The sequence below is a fragment of the Quercus robur genome, chromosome 8 (genome assembly GCF_932294415.1).
Source record: "Quercus robur chromosome 8, dhQueRobu3.1, whole genome shotgun sequence".
Taxonomy (NCBI): domain Eukaryota; kingdom Viridiplantae; phylum Streptophyta; class Magnoliopsida; order Fagales; family Fagaceae; genus Quercus; species Quercus robur.
In genome coordinates, this window is record NC_065541.1 from 48,993,168 (window position 1) to 49,011,183 (window position 18,016).

An 18,016-nucleotide genomic window follows, 5' to 3' on the forward strand; every position below is an offset into this window, starting at 1 on the left:
TAAAGCAAGTTGTATCTATCTTTAGAGTTTTCCACAAATTTCCTAGCTAGAAAATAAAAATAATTTTTTTTGAATTAATTGTCCACTTGAAAGCAAAAGAGTAAAGCACAACATTAATAAATCTAAAGTATCCAAAGTGCATTAAGCAAAATCTAAAAATGCAAAATAAGGTGTGCATTCGAGGCTAGAAAAGTAAAAGAGCATCCAAAGTGAATTTATTTTAGCAAATGTTAACAAGCACCGCATGGGTGCTTGTTAAGGTTGTACAAAAGTGGGTCCTATTTAATAAAAAAGTTATATAAAAAAAATGATATAAAACTAATCTTTTTGGTTATTTTAATATTTTTTTCTCTCTACAAAGTTGGCCTCATACTGAAAAATATAACATAAAACTGTAGAAAAAGACAAAAAATTGTACTAAAAAAAAGTCAAAAGTTGTTAACGGGAACCTTACGGTGCCCCCGCTAACACAACCCTTTATTTTTATTCCAAAGACAAAAGCAAAAGTAAGATAGCAAAGTCTAAATGCACGATGTGTACCGTAGGGTTAAAGGCCTAGAATCATGCATTAGGCCTTGGGCTTTATCCGAGGACGCTGGATGATCCGAGGAGGAACAAATAGTTATTAGAAATATCAATTTAAAGTCTCATGAGTAAGGAACGAATGGAAGGTGGTCTGAGGAGGAACTCCTCCTCAGATATGATAAATGTAGCTCAAGTATGTACTCTAGCAATTAGAGTGATCCTCCAAGAAACTCCAATGATAGGGACATGCCTCATGAACATACGAGAAGGAAGGAAACCCAAAAATATCTAAGTGAAAGCTGCTACCATCGTATTAAATGCACTGCAACTACTTTTCTGGCCGCATTTATGTGGAGAAGACCTCTGAACAGTACTGCCTCAGCTACCACAACTCACAGAAAATCAAAGAGGGTGTCTAATGGGATAGGTACTCAAGTAAGGGCTCAAATGATCAACAAGTGTAGGATGAAGATAGTCCAAAGGGAGATATATAATGTGAAAGACCCTCCATGAGAAAGAGATCGGAAAATAGAGAAAGAAAACATTGTAGCAATCTAAATTGTTCTTGTATTCAATTGTAACCAATTTATATAAGTTGGACCTCCTCGGACGGTGAAGTGGCTCAGCTTTACCTTCTTTATTCTTGCTTGATCATCTTCCAAACCCATACTAGCTGTTGTCAAATTAATTAGGACCTAGTTCTTCGACCCATTCTTTACAAATTTATTATATTGGGTTCATTGGGCCAAGACCCCACACATTTTGTGCATGGGCTGTAAACTATGTCCCTACATGTACTATTTACCAACATTCTATGGTCCACATCTATTTTTTGTTTTGTATGTACCGTATATAGGTAATCTCAACCAAGATAGAATATTGCTTAATGAATATATTAAGGAATAATATTATGCAGGAATAGTAAAAAAATATTGGGGAAGAAAAAAAAAAAATATATATATATATATATATTTTTTACAGAGGAAATTATAGTAAACTTTATTGATTGAAAATCACTTTATACAATGGAAAAGAGAAACAAGGGGCATTGTTCTAAGCAAATAAAGACTTTTTCATTCTCTTTTGTAATACTAACAAGAGCTAAAGTAACACAATTACCATTTAAATAAACACTAACAAAAGAAAAAGACAAAAAATACAAAAACCTAACAAATAATGGAAATATTAGTATTGTACAAACAAAGCAATGGATTATAAATCGCTGGGTGTCATGCTATTTTGATCAACTTCCAATGTCTAATTGATCTATCACAAAAACATGAAACTTTATTGTGAATTTCAGTTAACTCGACTCATAAGATTTTTTGTCGTCAAATTATAAGTCTGAAACTCAAATCTCACTTACATTTAAATACTGTTATTCATCCACACAAGGAATTTCAGCATATGATTGTACTCATCCTGTTATTCATCCATATTATTCATCCCACTTACATTTAAATTCTGTTATTCATCCACACTTGGAATTTCAGCATATGATTGTATTCAAGGTGGGGTGAATAATACTTGCAGCTCTTTCGTTTCGTTCAAGGTCTGCAATCTTACATTGTTTATGATTGTATTCATACGGCAAAGGAAGGTAAGCTATCATGAACCAAATTCCTTACCTTCACCTTTGTAGCCCCACTAAGCTTTTGAACCCTCCTAGCAATCTCAAACAACTGATCCTCTTCCATCTTTGTTGCTGATGAGACCAATACCACTTGTGTCCCGCTCAACTCATCATGAATCCTCTCAAATTCCTCCAACACCTCTTTCACAATTCCAACCTTGTTTTTCTGAATCAACATCTTTATCAAGCTCGCCAAATGCCTATTGAATCTCCCCTTCTTGACCACTTCTCCAATAACTTGTCCCTTATCCTTCTCACTCATAAACTGGTCATCCAAGAATGCTTGAACTTGCTCATTTCTGAGAATCTTCAAGAACCTTTGGACGTCTTTTCCAAGTGTGTTAAGGGAATTGTTGCATTGAGCTATGTCTACCAGTGCGGCAGCATAACCACTGGCTGGTTCTCGGTAAAGGGTTGGAGAATTTGGGGTAAAAGATGAGGGTTGAGAGTGGGAGAGGAGTGAGGGAGTGAAGGTCTTGTGGGTGAGAGTTATGGTTTTGTTGGTGGTTTTGGTGGTAGAGGAAAGGTGGGTTTGTGGGGAAAGGTGGGTATATTGGGGTGTCTGAGGAGTTGACTTGAAGAAACATAGTTCACGAGAAGTTGGATATGGGGTTGGAACTTTAAGGGTTGAAACTGAGCTTGAGAAAGTATCCATGGAAAAGGAGCAAAGAAATAGATTTGTTCTGGTAGAGAAGTTTTACATTTTGGTTTTTCTGTTGCTGGATGAGATGAAGAATCGCAGAGAATCGTCCTCAGCCACAAAAAGTCTCATACCAAAAAAATTTTAATTTTATTTTTCATTTAGCTTGGTTTAGAGATATACTCACCTTCTTTGGGTCTCAAACGGAAGACGTAGGAAGGTGCCATTAGATTAGACCAATGCAGTCATTGACTCATTGGCAAGTCCAATAGCCTTTGGTAACTTGAAACAGTCATTTGTAATGTTTATAAGATTGAAAAAGATGTGGTAGACTGGTAGTTGAGTGTCCAATTCATTATTTGGGCTAATCAATGGAAGTTTGCAAATCTAAGTTGTAACATGGCAGCTCACTTTTCGGCCCATTGAGCATGCTTTTGTAACAGATTTGGGCCTTTGCCAATTTCTACTCCACTAAGATCTGTTGTTATAGACATAGATCGAGATGAGTGAGGGCCCAATCACCTTATTTTGCTTTGTTCTTGTGTTTAGTACAAGTATTCAATTTTCAATATGAGGGGAAATTGACTTTTTATTTTATTTTATGGTATATGGTAGTGTTCAAGTATTTGGTCAAATCATTTCACTTCTTACCCATGAAATATCCTAAAAATGAAATATCCTAAAAATCTCATATATGGATAGTGTGGTGAATTGAATTTATGATCTCTAAATTTACGTCACGCTTCAGACCAATGAGTTTACCACCCGAGTAACCCGTGGAGAAAATGACACTTCGTTAGAGGAAAGCCGCATTAGATAATTTAGTATTGTTGTATTGTCACACAAGTTGGATAGCTAAGAGTTTTAAAAATGATAAATTTTATTATTTTAATTTATTAATAATTTGATAGTTAATAATGAGGAAGAAGGTGGATTCAAAATATTCAAGCATGCCTCGCACTTAACCAACCCAATCTTGCCTTGCACACAAGCAACCCACACAATTAACTTACCTATCTATGATCGAGCCCACATAATATTGCCATGGCTCACTGCCGCACATGCTGCTCACCAATCACACTCATAAGAGTCATTATAACCCGCAATTTGCCAAGCCATGACCATGGATTCGATATAATCACAAAGACACCAACGTGTTGCCAAAATAGAACTCATGTAAGCATATACCACAAAAGGTAGCACAACTTGTTACTGCCCAAAACATATTGCTCAATCGATAGCATGCCTCGTGTATATGAATTTGTGTGGTTGACAAAATCAAGATGTCAAAGTTTTTCTACTATCACAAACAAATTCACCACTTTTGTCAAAACTCTCCTACGTGGACCATGATAAGTTATATGTTACTTTCACATAGAACCATCACTTTTTTTTTTATCAATCACAGTTAATCGTGTGATTGTGACAAAATGTGTGTATTTTTTTGTAAAATAATACTTCCTCGGTCCCAGTTTGTTTGTCCTCTATTCCATTTTGAGATGTCCCAAAATATTGTCATCTTTCTAAAAATAAAAGTTATTAATTTACTAATGTCCCTAGTATACTCCTAATTTATTTTCAAAACTATTTGAAAAGAAAACTAACAAATATTAAAAAAAATCAATCTAATTGAGGCACCTTTTTAGTTACCTCATTAAGAATAACTCTTTAAAAAAAAAAAAAACTGATAAATTTATTTAAATGTAATTTTGTGAACTTGTATATTTTTACAATGCAAACAAGATAATAAATAGTGTTTCCTTAAAAAATTCGACTTTTCAAACATGACAAATAAATTGGGACAGAAGGAGTATATATTTTTAGTAAGATGTTAGGCCTGCCAACTTTTTTTTATTTTTATAATTATTTATTATTAAAAGCCAACTATATCTCAAAGATAAATAGGTCTAAAATTAGCCCAACAATCCATATATATATATATATATATATATATAATTTATAGTAGCCATAATTAGCATTGGTTCGTGTTCCTGGCTCCGGTTGTCCTCGATTTCATATTCCTTCTTAACCATGCGGGCCTTAAATTGCCATCATTCTTATTTCTTACGAATGTCATTGTAACAAATTCTGTCGGTGCAACATTATAAGCTCCACCCGTACAGGTGAGAGAGTAGACATCTCTAAGAACTTTCCTTTTCTGTTTCTTTTTTCTTTTTCATTTTTATATTAAAATTCCTATTCTGTTTCTTATTATGGGTCTTTGGTTGGAATTACAAATTCAATTCACTTCCGGCCTCGTTAATCCAATCAATAAAAGGAGATATGGTTCAAAAAAAGAAAAAAGAAGGAGATACGTATAAAGTTTTTAAAGTAATATACCATAAAATGAGAGTTTTAGACCCACTCTCCATTAGATGCCTCTGGATTTTTGATTGATCCAATATATTAATTATGGAAAATATTAAAAATACATTTCTCTATAATATGATTTTTTGAAAATTAGACGTTATGAAGTAATGAAATATTGTGAGTTCCAGTTAGCTCAATTAGTAAAGTCTCTGATGGTTATATAAGAGATTTGGGGTCTTGGTTTCTTATTATCAAGAGCGGACGCTATAGGTTAAAACTCTCTCTAAAAAAAAAAAGTAATGAAATTGGATTCAAGATAATTAGTTTAAGCATTTTTTCCTTTTACAATTGCTAACCAAACAAAACCTCCTTTTAATTCCCTTCTTGCAATTTCTTGGTAACCGAACACTAATCTAGTCCAAAAATCATAGACCTAGATTTACTACAACCAAATCGTCCAGCACCACAAATCCACTACAGAGCTCAAATGCCACTATGCCAGCTTGCAAGTGCATGTTAAAAATACCTATTTTACAACTTTGATCACTCAACACAAACAAACCCAAAGTTAAGCCATTGTAGTGTAATGGAGACCCGAAGAGATAGACACAAAGAGAAAACTTTGAAAAGCAAACCCACATAGCCATGGAAGTGGAGGGGTCATCAAAGAAGAAGATAGCAACGCAAACTCTGAGCTCAAAAAACATACCAATCCCTTTAGCTTTGTTAAATATCTTGTAGATATTTGAGTCTTGTACATATTTGTCACAGCATAGAATATCTTGTAAATATTAGTTTAGTAGTTCTGTATTGTAGTTTGTATATAGCAATGCTAAGCTATAGTAGCATAGAGTGGTAGTGCATTAAATGGGTGTAGCTTACAGAGCATACTTAGTTAGTTAGGTATCTACCACTTGTCATGTTTGTATTGGTTGACTTGATTGTTGGTCAGGTGGTTACTCTGTTTTTGGTATATAAAGAAGGAAAGTCAGATATTTATAATATATGAAATCATTCACAACAATTTCCCACTTTTTTCTTTCTCTCTCTATGTGTGATTCCACCATTGTAGGAGCTTCAAGCTTGTGTCTAATTTCAACATGGTATCAGAGCCGAACTGATTCAAGAGAATCTTCAAATTCTGGTATTCTCTGAATTTTAGGCTGTGTTTGGTTCAATGTAAAATATTTTCCGGAAATGCTATTTTCGGGAAAGAAAAATATTTTCAAGTGTTTGGTTGCATTATGAAAATTGTTTTAGAAAATATTTTCATGTGTTTGGTAACATTCTGAAAATGTTATTTTCCACCACCACTCACACAAAACCCACCACCACACAACAGGAAAACCACCAAAACACCACCACCCACACCACCACAACAACAACAAAAAAATCAGAGATCAAAGAGAGAAAGTAAAAAATCAAAATCACACAGAAACGTAGATCGGTTCATGGGTCGATCAAAATCAAACAAAAAATCAAAATCACACAGAGAGAGAGATCGGTTCGTGGGTTTGTGGCACGAAGGCTCTGGGTCACCGGCAAAGTCGAAGGCTCGTGGGTCGAAGGCTCTAGGTCGAAGATCGGTTCATGGGTTCGTAGATCGGTGGGTCGAAGGCTCTGGGTCGAAGATCGGTTCGTGGGTTCGTAGATCGGCAAAGTCGAAGGCGTGATCTAGGCTCTGGGTTCGCCGGCAAAGTTGAAGGCGTGATCTGGGCTCTCTCTCTCTCTCTCTCTCTCTCTTTGCGTGTGAGTCCAGAAATGGTTTGAAGTGAAAATTTTGACTGAAACCAATTTCCGGGTCAAAGCCATTAAAACACACAGTCAACTGAAAATATTTTCCGGAAAATTTATTTTCCATGCGCAACCAAACACCCACATTTACGGAAAATCATTTCCGGAAGTGATTTGAAGCCAAAACAAACACAGCCTTAGTTCAATCTCTTTCGTTTCCTTAGTGCTTTTCTCTTAACCAAGTAGATCGTATGGTTCTTGATTATTGTTAAATCAAGTTGATCTTATTGATCTTGATTTTTGTTAAGTCAAGTTGATCATATGGTTCTTGATTCTTGCGCTGAGTTTTCTTCTCCAAACCAGGGTATTCTTTCTGTGCTTGATAGCAACTTGAAAATCTTGATTTCTTCTACATTGGCAAATTGAAATTCTTATTATTAGGGTTTTTTCATTTTTTGTTTCCTTCTGTACATTGGCAAATTGAAACTTTCTTGATTAGGGTTTTCAATTACCAATTTGTGATTGCTGTTGTCCTTTCATCAAGATCTTGAATTGAGTACTTTGAAGTTTGTTAGATACACTTTACATACTTTAGATTTTGTTGGATGCATATTCCTTGGTTACAAATAAGAAACAATTGAAAGTTTGTACTAGATGTTTAATATAACTATATATTGTTTTTATTATTTTTAGTTTTTTGGAAATATTTTGTGGGAACTACTCTTTCAAAATTAGGTCTTGCAGGATGAGGCTTAAGAATGAGAGAGTGTAGGTCTTATAAAAACATTCATTTTCCAAATATGTTAAGTTAATATCCAAAAAATAAAAATGCATTGATATATAAGAATAAACTTAAAGAATCATTATCAATATTATTTGATATTAACGATAAGAGGAAAGTGGAAACATAAAGAAAGTTGCATCTATCTTTAGAGTTTTCCACAAATTTCCTAGCTAGAAAATTAAAATTTAACTTTTTTTGAATTAATTGTCCACTTAAAAGCAAAAGAGTAAAGCACAACATTAACAAATCTAAAGTATCCAAAGTGCATTAAGCAAAATCTAAAAATGAAAAATAAGGTATGCATTCGAGGCTAGAAAAGTAAAAGAGCATCCAAAGTGAATTTATTTTTGGCAAATATTAACAAGCACCGCATAGGTGCTTGTTAATGTTGTACAAAAGTGGGTCCAGTTTAATAAAAAATTTAAATAAAAAAATGATATAAAACTAGTCTTTTTGGTTATTTTAATTTTTTTTTTCTCTCAACAAAGTTGGCCCCATATTGAAAAATATGACATAAAACTGTAGAAAAAGACAAAAAATTGTACCAAAAAAGAGTCAAAAGTTGTTAACGAGAACCTTGCGGTGCCCCAGTTAACACAACCCTTTATTTTTATTCCAAAGGCAAAAGCAAAAGTAAGATAGCAAAGTCTAAATGCACAATGTGTTCTATTTACCAACATTCTATGGTACACATCTATTTTTTGTTTTGTATGTACCGTATATAGGTAATCTCAACCAAGATAGAATATTGCTTAATGAATATATTAAGGAATAATATTATGTAGGAATAGTAAAAAAAAAATTAGGGAAGAAAAAAATAAAACTTCTTTTTTTACTGAGAAAATTATAGTAGACTTTATTGATTGAAAATCACTCTATACAATGGAGAAGAGAAACAAGGGGGCATTGTTCTAAGCAAATAAAGACTTTTTCATTCTCTTTTGCAATACTAACAAGAGCTAAAGTAACACAATTACCATTTAAATAAACACTAACAAAAGAAAATGACAAAAAGTACAAAAACTTAACAAATAATGGAAATATTAGTATTGTACAAACAAAGCAATGGATTATAAATCACTGGGTGTAATGCTATTTTGATCAACTTCCAATGTCTAATTGATCTATCACAAAAACATGAAGCTTTATTGAGAATTTCAGTTAACTCAACTGGTAAGAATTTTTGCCGTCAAATTATAAGTCTGAAATTCGAATCCCACCTACATTTAAATACTGTTATTCATCCACACATGGAATTTCAGCATATGATTGTACTCATCCTGTTATTCATCCATATTATTCATCCCACTTACATTTAAATTCTGTTATTCATCCACACTTGGAATTTCAACATATGATTATTATTCAAGGTGGGGTGAATAATACTTGCAGCTCTTTCTTTTCGTTCAAGGTCTGCAATCTTACATTGTTTATGATTGTATTCATACGGCAAAGGAAGGTAAGCTATCATGAACCAAATTCCTTACCTTCACCTTTGTAGCCCCACTAAGCTTTTGAACCCTCCTAGCAATCTCAAACAACTGATCCTCTTCCATCTTTGTTGCTGATGAGACCAATACCACTTGTGTCCCGCTCAACTCATCATGAATCCTCTCAAATTCCTCCAACACCTCTTTCACAATTCCAACCTTGTTTTTCTGAATCAACATCTTTATCAAGCTCGCCAAATGCCTATTGAATCTCCCCTTCTTGACCACTTCTCCAATAACTTGTCCCTTATCCTTCTCACTCATAAACTGGTCATCCAAGAATGCTTGAACTTGCTCATTTCTGAGAATCTTCAAGAACCTTTGGACGGCTTTTCCAAGTGTGTTAAGGGAATTGTTGCATTGAGCTATGTCTACCAGTGCGGCAGCATAACCACTGGCTGGTTCTCGGTAAAGGGTTGGAGAATTTGGAGTAAAAGATGAGGGTTGAGAGTGGGAGAGGAATGAGGGAGTGAAGGTCTTGTGGGTGAGAGTTATGGTTTTGTTGGTGGTTTTGGTGGTAGAGGAAAGGTGGATTTGTGGGGAAAGGTGGGAATATTGGGGTGTCTGAGGAGTTGACTTGAAGAAACATAGTTCACGAGAAGTTGGATATGGGGTTGGAACTTTAAGGGTTGAAACTGAGCTTGAGAAAGTATCCATGGAAAAGGAGCAAAGAAATAGATTTGTTCTGGTAGAGAAATTTTACATTTTGGTTTTTCTGTTGCTGGATGAGATGAAGAATCGCAGAGAATCGTTCTCAGCCACAAAAAGTCTCATACCAAAAAAAATTTTATTTTATTTTTCATTTAGCTTGGTTTAGAGATATACTCACCTTCTTTGGGTCTCAAACCGAAGACGTAGGAAGGTGCCATTAGATTAGACCAATGCAGTCATTGACTCATTGGCAAGTCCAATAGCCTTTGGTAACTTGAAACAGTCATTTGTAATGTTTATAAGATTGAAAAAGATGTGGTAGACTGGTAGTTGAGTGTCCAATTCATTATTTGGGCTAATCAATGGAAGTTTGCAAATCTAAGTTGTAACATGGCATCTCACTTTTTGGCCCATTGAGCATGCTTTTGTAACAGATTTGGGCCTTTGCCAATTTCTACTCCACTAAGATCTGTTGTATAGACATAGATGGAGATGAGTGAGGGCCCAATCACCTTATTTTGTTTTGTTCTTGTGTTTAGTACAAGTATTCAATTTTCAATATGAGGGGAAAATGACTTTTTATTTTATTTTATGGTAGTGTTCAAGTATTTGGTCAAATCATTTCACTTCTTACCCATGAAATATCCTAAAAATCTCATATATGGATAGTGTGGTGAATTGAATCTATGATCTCTAAATTTACGTCACGTTTCAGACCAATGAGTTTACCACCCGAGTAACCCGTGGAGAAAATGACACTTCGTTAGAGAAAAGCCGCATTAGATAATTTAGTATTGTTGTATTGTCACACAAGTTGGATAGCTGAGAGTTTTAAAAATGATAAATTTTATTATTTTAATTTATTAATAATCTGATAGTTAATAATGAGGAAGAAGGTGGATTCAAAATATTCAAGCATGCCTCGCACTTAACCAACCCAATCTTGCCTTGCACACAAGCAACCCACACAATTAACTTACCTATCTATGATCGAGCCCACATAATATTGCCATGGCTCACTGCCGCACATGCTGCTCACCAATCACACTCATAAGAGTCATTATAACCCGCAATTTGCCAAGCCATGACCATGGATTCGATATAATCACAAAGACACCAACGTGTTGCCAAAATAGAACTCATGTAAGCATATACCACAAAAGGTAGCACAACTTGTTACTGCCCAAAACATATTGCTCAATCGATAGCATGCCTCGTGTATATGAATTTGTGTGGTTGACAAAATCAAGATGTCAAAGTTTTTCTACTATCACAAACAAATTCACCACTTTTGTCAAAACTCTCCTACGTGGACCATGATAAGTTATATGTTACTTTCACATAGAACCATCACTTTTTTTTTTATCAATCACAGTTAATCGTGTGATTGTGACAAAATGTGTGTATTTTTTTGTAAAATAATACTTCCTCTGTCCCAGTTTGTTTGTCCTCTATTCCATTTTGAGATGTCCCAAAATATTGTCATCTTTCTAAAAATAAAAGTTATTAATTTACTAATGTTCCTAATATACTCCTAATTTATTTTCAAAACTATTTGAAAAGAAAACTAACAAATATTAAAAAAAAAAATCAATCTAATTGAGACACCTTTTTAGTTACCTCATTAAGAATAACTCTTTAAAAAAAAAAAAACTGATAAATTTATTTAAATGTAATTTTGTGAACTTATATATTTTTACAATGCAAACAAGACAATAAATAATGTTTCCTTAAAAAATTTGACTTTTCAGACATGACAAATAAATTGGGACAGAAGGAGTATATATTTTAGTAAGATGTTAGGCCTGCCAACTTTTATTTATTTATTTTTATTTATAATCATTTATTATTAAAAGCCAACTATATTCTCAAAGATAAATAGGTCTAAAATTAGCCCAACAATCCATATATATATATATATATATATATAATTTATAGTAGCCATAATTAGCATTGGTTCGTGTTCCTGGCTCCGGTTGTCCTCGATTTCATATTCCTTTTTAACCATGCGGGCCTTAAATTGCCATCATTCTTACGAATGTCATTGTAACAAATTCTGTCGGTGCAACATTATAAGCTCCACCCGTACAGGTGAGAGAGTAGACATCTCTAAGAACTTTCCTTTTCTGTTTCTTTTTTCTTTTTCATTTTTATATTAAAATTCCTGTTCTGTTTCTTTTTATGGGTCTTTGGTTGGAATTACAAATTCAATTCACTTCCGGCCTCGTTAATCCAATCAATAAAAGGAGATATGGTTCAAAAAAAGAAAAAAGAAGGAGATATGTATAAAGTTTTTAAAGTAATATACCATAAAATGAGAGTTTTAGACCCACTCTCCATTAGATGCCTCTGGATTTTTGATTGATCCAATATATTAATTATGGAAAATATTAAAAATACATTTCTCTATAATATGATTTTTTGAAAATTAGACGTTATGAAGTAATGAAATATTGTGGATTCCAATTAGCTCAATTAGTAAAGTCTCTGATGGTTATATAAGAGATTTGGAGTCTTGGTTTTTTTATTATCAAGATTGGACGCTATAGGTTGAAATTCTCTCTAAAAAAAAAAGTAATGAAACATTGGATTCAAGATAATTAGTTTAAGCATTTTTTCCTTTTACAATTGCTAGCCAAACAAAACTTCCTTTTAATTCCCTTCTTGCAATTTCTTGGTAACCGAACACTAATCTAGTCCAAAAATCATAGACCTAGATTTACTACAACCAAATCGTCCAGCACCACAAATCCACTACAAAGCTCAAATGCCACTATGCCAGCTTGCAAGTGCATGTTAAAAATACCTATTTTACAACTTTGATCACTCAACACAAACAAATCCAAAGTCAAGCCATTGTAGTGTAATGGAGACCCGAAGACATTGACACAAAGAGAAAACTTTGAAAAGCAAACCCACATAGCCATGGAAGTGGAGGGGTCATCGAAGAAGAAGATAGCAACGCAAACTCTGAGCTCAAAAAACATACCCAATCCCTTTAGCTTTGTTAAATATCTTGTAGATATTTGAGTCTTGTAGATATTTGTCATAGCATAGAATATCTTGTAAATATTAGTTTAGTAGTTCTGTATTGTAGTTTGTATATAGCAGTGCTAAGCTATAGTAGCATAGAGTGGTAGTGCATTAAACGGGTGTAGTTTATAGAGCATACTTAGTTAGTTAGGTATCTACCACTTGTCATGTTTGTATTGGTTGACTTGATTGTTGGTCAGGTGGTTACTCTGTTTTTGGTATATAAAGAAGCAAAGTCAGATATTTATAATATACGAAATCATTCACAACAATTTCCCTCTTTTTTCTTTCTCTCTCTATGTGTGATTCCACCATTGTAGGAGCTTCAAGCTTGTGTCTGATTTCAACATGGTATCAGAGCCGAACTGATTCAAGAGAATCTTCAAATTCTGGTATTCTCTGAATTTTAGGCTGTGTTTGGTTTAATGTAAAATATTTTCCGGAAATGCTATTTTCGGGAAAGGAAAATATTTTCAAGTATTTGGTTGCATTATGAAAATTGTTCTAGAAAATATTTTCATGTGTTTGGTAACATTCTGAAAATGCTATTTTCCACCACCACTCACACAAAACCCACCACCACACAACAGGAAAACCACCAAAACACCACCACCCACACCACCACAACAACAACAAAAAAATCAGAGATCAAAGAGAGAAAGTAAAAAATCAAAATCACACAGAAACGTAGATCGGTTCATGGGTCGATCAAAATCAAACAAAAAATCAAAATCACATAAAGAGAGAGATCGGTTCGTGGGTTCGTGGCACGAAGGCTCTGGGTCGCCGGCAAAGTCGAAGGCTCTAGGTCGAAGATCGGTTCGTGGGTTCGTAGATCCGTGGGTTCATAGATCGATGGGTCGAAGGCGTGATCTGGGCTCTGGGTTCGTGGCGTGATCTGGGCTCTAGGTTCGCCGGCGAAGTTGAAGGCGTGATCTGGGCTCTCTCTTCTTCCTCTCTCTCTCTCTCTCTCTCTCTCTCTCTCTCTCTCTCTCTCTCTCTCTCTCTCTCTCTCTCTCTCTCTCTCTCTCTCTCTCTTTGCATGTGAGTTCGGAAATGGTTTGAAGTGAAAATTTTGACTGAAACCAATTTCTGGGTCAAAGCCATTAAAACACATAGTCAACTGAAAATATTTTCCGGAAAATTTATTTTCCATGCTCTACCAAACACCCGCATTTACGGAAAATCATTTCCGGAAGTAATTTGAAGCCAAAACAAACACAGCCTTAGTTCAATCTCTTTCGTTTCCTTAGTGCTTTTCTCTTAACCAAGTAGGTCGTATGGTTCTTGATTATTGTTAAATCAAGTTGATCTTATTGTTCTTGATTTTTGTTAATTCAAGTTGATCGTATTGTTCTTGATTCTTGCGCTGAGTTTTCTTCTCCAAATCAGGGTATTCTTTATGTGCTTGATAGCAACTTGAAAATCTTGATTTCTTCTACATTGGCAAATTGAAATTCTTATTATTAGGGTTTTTTCAATTTTTTGTTTCCTTCTGTACATTGGCAAATTGAAACTTTCTTGGTTAGGGTTTTCAATTACCAATTTGTGATTGCTGTTGTCCTTTCATCAAGATCTTGAATTGAGTACTTTGAAGTTTGTTAGATACACTTTACATACTTTAGATTTTGTTGGATGAATATTCCTTGGTTACAAATAAGAAACAATTGAAAGTTTGTACTAGATGTTTAATATAACTATATATTATTTTTATTATTTTTAGTTTTTTGGAAATATTTTGTGGGAACTACTCTTTCAAAATTAGGTCTTGCAGGATGAGGCTTAAGAATGAGAGAGTGCGGGTCTTATAAAAACATTCATTTTCCAAATATGTTAAGTTAATATCCAAAAAATAAAAATGCATTGATATATAAGAATAAACTTAAAGAATCATTATCAAAATTATTTGATATTAACGATAAGAGGAAAGTGGAAACATAAAGAAAGTTGCATCTATCTTTAGAGTTTTCCACAAATTTCCTAGCTAGAAAATTAAAATTTAACTTTTTTTGAATTAATTGTCCACTTAAAAGCAAAAGAGTAAAGCACAACATTAACAAATCTAAAGTATCCAAAGTGCATTAAGCAAAATCTAAAAATGAAAAATAAGGTATGCATTCGAGGCTAGAAAAGTAAAAGAGCATCCAAAGTGAATTTATTTTTGGCAAATATTAACAAGCACCGCATAGGTGCTTGTTAAGGTTGTACAAAAGTGGGTCCAGTTTAATAAAAAATTTAAATAAAAAAATGATATAAAACTAGTCTTTTTGGTTATTTTAATTTTTTTTTTCTCTCAACAAAGTTGGCCTCATATTGAAAAATATGACATAAAACTGTAGAAAAAGACAAAAAATTGTACCAAAAAAGAGTCAAAAGTTGTTAACGAGAACCTTGCGGTGCCCCAGTTAACACAACCCTTTATTTTTATTCCAAAGGCAAAAGCAAAAGTAAGATAGCAAAGTCTAAATGCACAATGTGTACTATTTACCAACATTCTATAGTACACATCTATTTTTTGTTTTGTATGTACCATATATAGGTAATCTCAAACAAGATAGAATATTGCTTAATGAATATATTTGTTTTGTATGTACCATATATAGGTAATCTCAACGAAGATAGAATATTGCTTAATGAATATATTAAGGAATAATATTATGTAGGAATAGTAAAAAAAAAATTAGGGAAGAAAAAAATAAAACTTCTTTTTTTACTGAGAAAATTATAGTAGACTTTATTGATTGAAAATCACTCTATACAATGGAGAAGAGAAACAAGGGGGCATTGTTCTAAGCAAATAAAGACTTTTTCATTCTCTTTTGCAATACTAACAAGAGCTAAAGTAACACAATTACCATTTAAATAAACACTAACAAAAGAAAATGACAAAAAGTACAAAAACTTAACAAATAATGGAAATATTAGTATTGTACAAACAAAGCAATGGATTATAAATCACTGGGTGTAATGCTATTTTGATCAACTTCCAATGTCTAATTGATCTATCACAAAAACATGAAGCTTTATTGAGAATTTTAGTTAACTCAACTGATAAGAATTTTTGTCGTCAAATTATAAGTCTGAAATTCGAATCCCACCTACATTTAAATACTGTTATTCATCCACACATGGAATTTCAGCATATGATTGTACTCATCCTGTTATTCATCCATATTATTCATCCCACTTACATTTAAATTCTGTTATTCATCCACACTTGGAATTTCAACATATGATTATTATTCAAGGTGGGGTGAATAATACTTGCAGCTCTTTCTTTTCGTTCAAGGTCTGCAATCTTACATTGTTTATGATTGTATTCATACGGCAAAGGAAGGTAAGCTATCATGAACCAAATTCCTTACCTTCACCTTTGTAGCCCCACTAAGCTTTTGAACCCTCCTAGCAATCTCAAACAACTGATCCTCTTCCATCTTTGTTGCTGATGAGACCAATACCACTTGTGTCCCGCTCAACTCATCATGAATCCTCTCAAATTCCTCCAACACCTCTTTCACAATTCCAACCTTGTTTTTCTGAATCAACATCTTTATCAAGCTCGCCAAATGCCTATTGAATCTCCCCTTCTTGACCACTTCTCCAATAACTTGTCCCTTATCCTTCTCACTCATAAACTGGTCATCCAAGAATGCTTGAACTTGCTCATTTCTGAGAATCTTCAAGAACCTTTGGACGTCTTTTCCAAGTGTGTTAAGGGAATTGTTGCATTGAGCTATGTCTACCAGTGCGGCAGCATAACCACTGGCTGGTTCTCGGTAAAGGGTTGGAGAATTTGGAGTAAAAGATGAGGGTTGAGAGTGGGAGAGGAATGAGGGAGTGAAGGTCTTGTGGGTGAGAGTTATGGTTTTGTTGGTGGTTTTGGTGGTAGAGGAAAGGTAGGTTTGTGGGGAAAGGTGGGAATATTGGGGTGTCTGAGGAGTTGACTTGAAGAAACATAGTTCACGAGAAGTTGGATATGGGGTTGGAACTTTAAGGGTTGAAACTGAACTTGACAAAGTATCCATGGAAAAGGAGCAAAGAAATAGATTTGTTCTGGTAGAGAAGTTTTACATTTTGGTTTTTCTGTTGCTGGATGAGATGAAGAATCGCAGAGAATCGCTCTCAGCCACAAAAAGTCTCATACCAAAAAAATTTTTATCTTATTTTTCTTTGGGTCTCAAACCGAAGACGTAGGAAGGTGCCATTAGATTAGACGAATGCAGTCATTGACTCATTGGCAAGTCCAATAGCCTTTGGTAACTTGAAACAGTCATTTGTAATGTTTATATAATTGAAAAAGATGTGGTAGACTAGTAGCTGAGTGTCCAATTCTTTATTTGGGCTAGTCGATGGAAGTTTGCTAATCTAAGTTGTAACAGGGCAGCTCACTTTTTGGCCCGTTGAGCAAGCTTTTGTAACAGATTTGGGCCTTTGCTAATTTCTACTTCACTAAGATCTGTTGTTATAGTCATAGATGGAGATGAGTGAGGGCCCAATCACCTTATTTTGCTTTGTTCTTGTGTTTAATACAAGTATTCAATATGAGGGGAAAATGACTTTTTCTTTTATTTTATGGTAGTTTTCAAGTCTTTGGTCAAATCATTTACTTCTTACCCATGAAATATCCCAAAAATCTCATGTGTGGATAGTGTGGTGAATTGAATTTAAAATCTCTAAATTTACGTCACACTCCAGACCAATGAGTCTACCGCCCGAATAACCCGTGAAAAAAATGACACTTTGTTAGAGGAGAGCCACATTAGATAATTTAGTATTGTTGTGTTGTCACACAAGTTGGATAGCTGAGAGTTTTAAAAATGATAAATTTTATTATTTTAATTTATTAATAATTTGATAGTTAATAATGAGGAAGAAGGTGGATTCAAAATATTCAAGCATGCCTCGCACTTAACCAACCCAATCTTGCCTTGCACACAGGCAACCCACACAATCAACTTACCGATCTATGATCAAGCTCACATAATATTGCCATGGCTCACTACCGCACATGCTGCTCACCAATCACACTCATAAGAGTCATTATAACCCGCAATTTGCCAAGCCATGACCATGGATTCGTTATAATCACAAAGACACCAACGTGTTGCCAAAATAGAACTCATGTAAGCATATACCACAAAAGGTAGCACAACTTGTTACTGCCCAAAACATATTGCTCAATCGATAGCATGCCTCGTGTTTATTTATTTGTGTGG

The 18,016-nt window shown here is 34.1% G+C and overlaps 2 protein-coding genes across 2 annotated transcripts; both read right to left on the reverse strand.

Annotated features, from left to right (window-relative positions):
- Positions 1-1,923: 1,923 nt before the first annotated feature.
- On the reverse strand, positions 1,924-9,805 carry LOC126696807 (ATP synthase delta chain, chloroplastic-like). Its single transcript, XM_050393532.1, has 2 exons — positions 9,663-9,805; positions 1,924-2,702 (listed from the first exon to the last, which is right to left on the reverse strand). The coding sequence occupies exons 1-2, from the start codon at positions 9,771-9,773 to the stop codon at positions 2,109-2,111; spliced, it is 705 nt and encodes a 234-aa protein (XP_050249489.1). The 5' UTR covers positions 9,774-9,805; the 3' UTR covers positions 1,924-2,108.
- On the reverse strand, positions 1,924-16,963 carry LOC126696808 (ATP synthase delta chain, chloroplastic-like). The gene is made up of 2 exons (XM_050393533.1): positions 16,049-16,963; positions 1,924-2,036 (listed from the first exon to the last, which is right to left on the reverse strand). The coding sequence occupies exon 1, from the start codon at positions 16,823-16,825 to the stop codon at positions 16,121-16,123; it is 705 nt and encodes a 234-aa protein (XP_050249490.1). The 5' UTR covers positions 16,826-16,963; the 3' UTR covers positions 1,924-2,036; positions 16,049-16,120.
- Between the last annotated feature and the right edge of the window lie 1,053 nt (positions 16,964-18,016).

Coding starts and splice junctions, on each gene's coding strand:
- LOC126696807 (XM_050393532.1), bottom strand. CDS start 9,773: ATGGATACTTTCTCAAGCTCAGTTTCAACCCTTAAAGTTCCAACCCCA. Junction 2,703..9,662: donor AGACACCCCAATATTCCCAC/CTTTCCCCACAA, acceptor CAATATACCCAC/CTTTCCCCACAAACCCACCT.
- LOC126696808 (XM_050393533.1), bottom strand. CDS start 16,825: ATGGATACTTTGTCAAGTTCAGTTTCAACCCTTAAAGTTCCAACCCCA.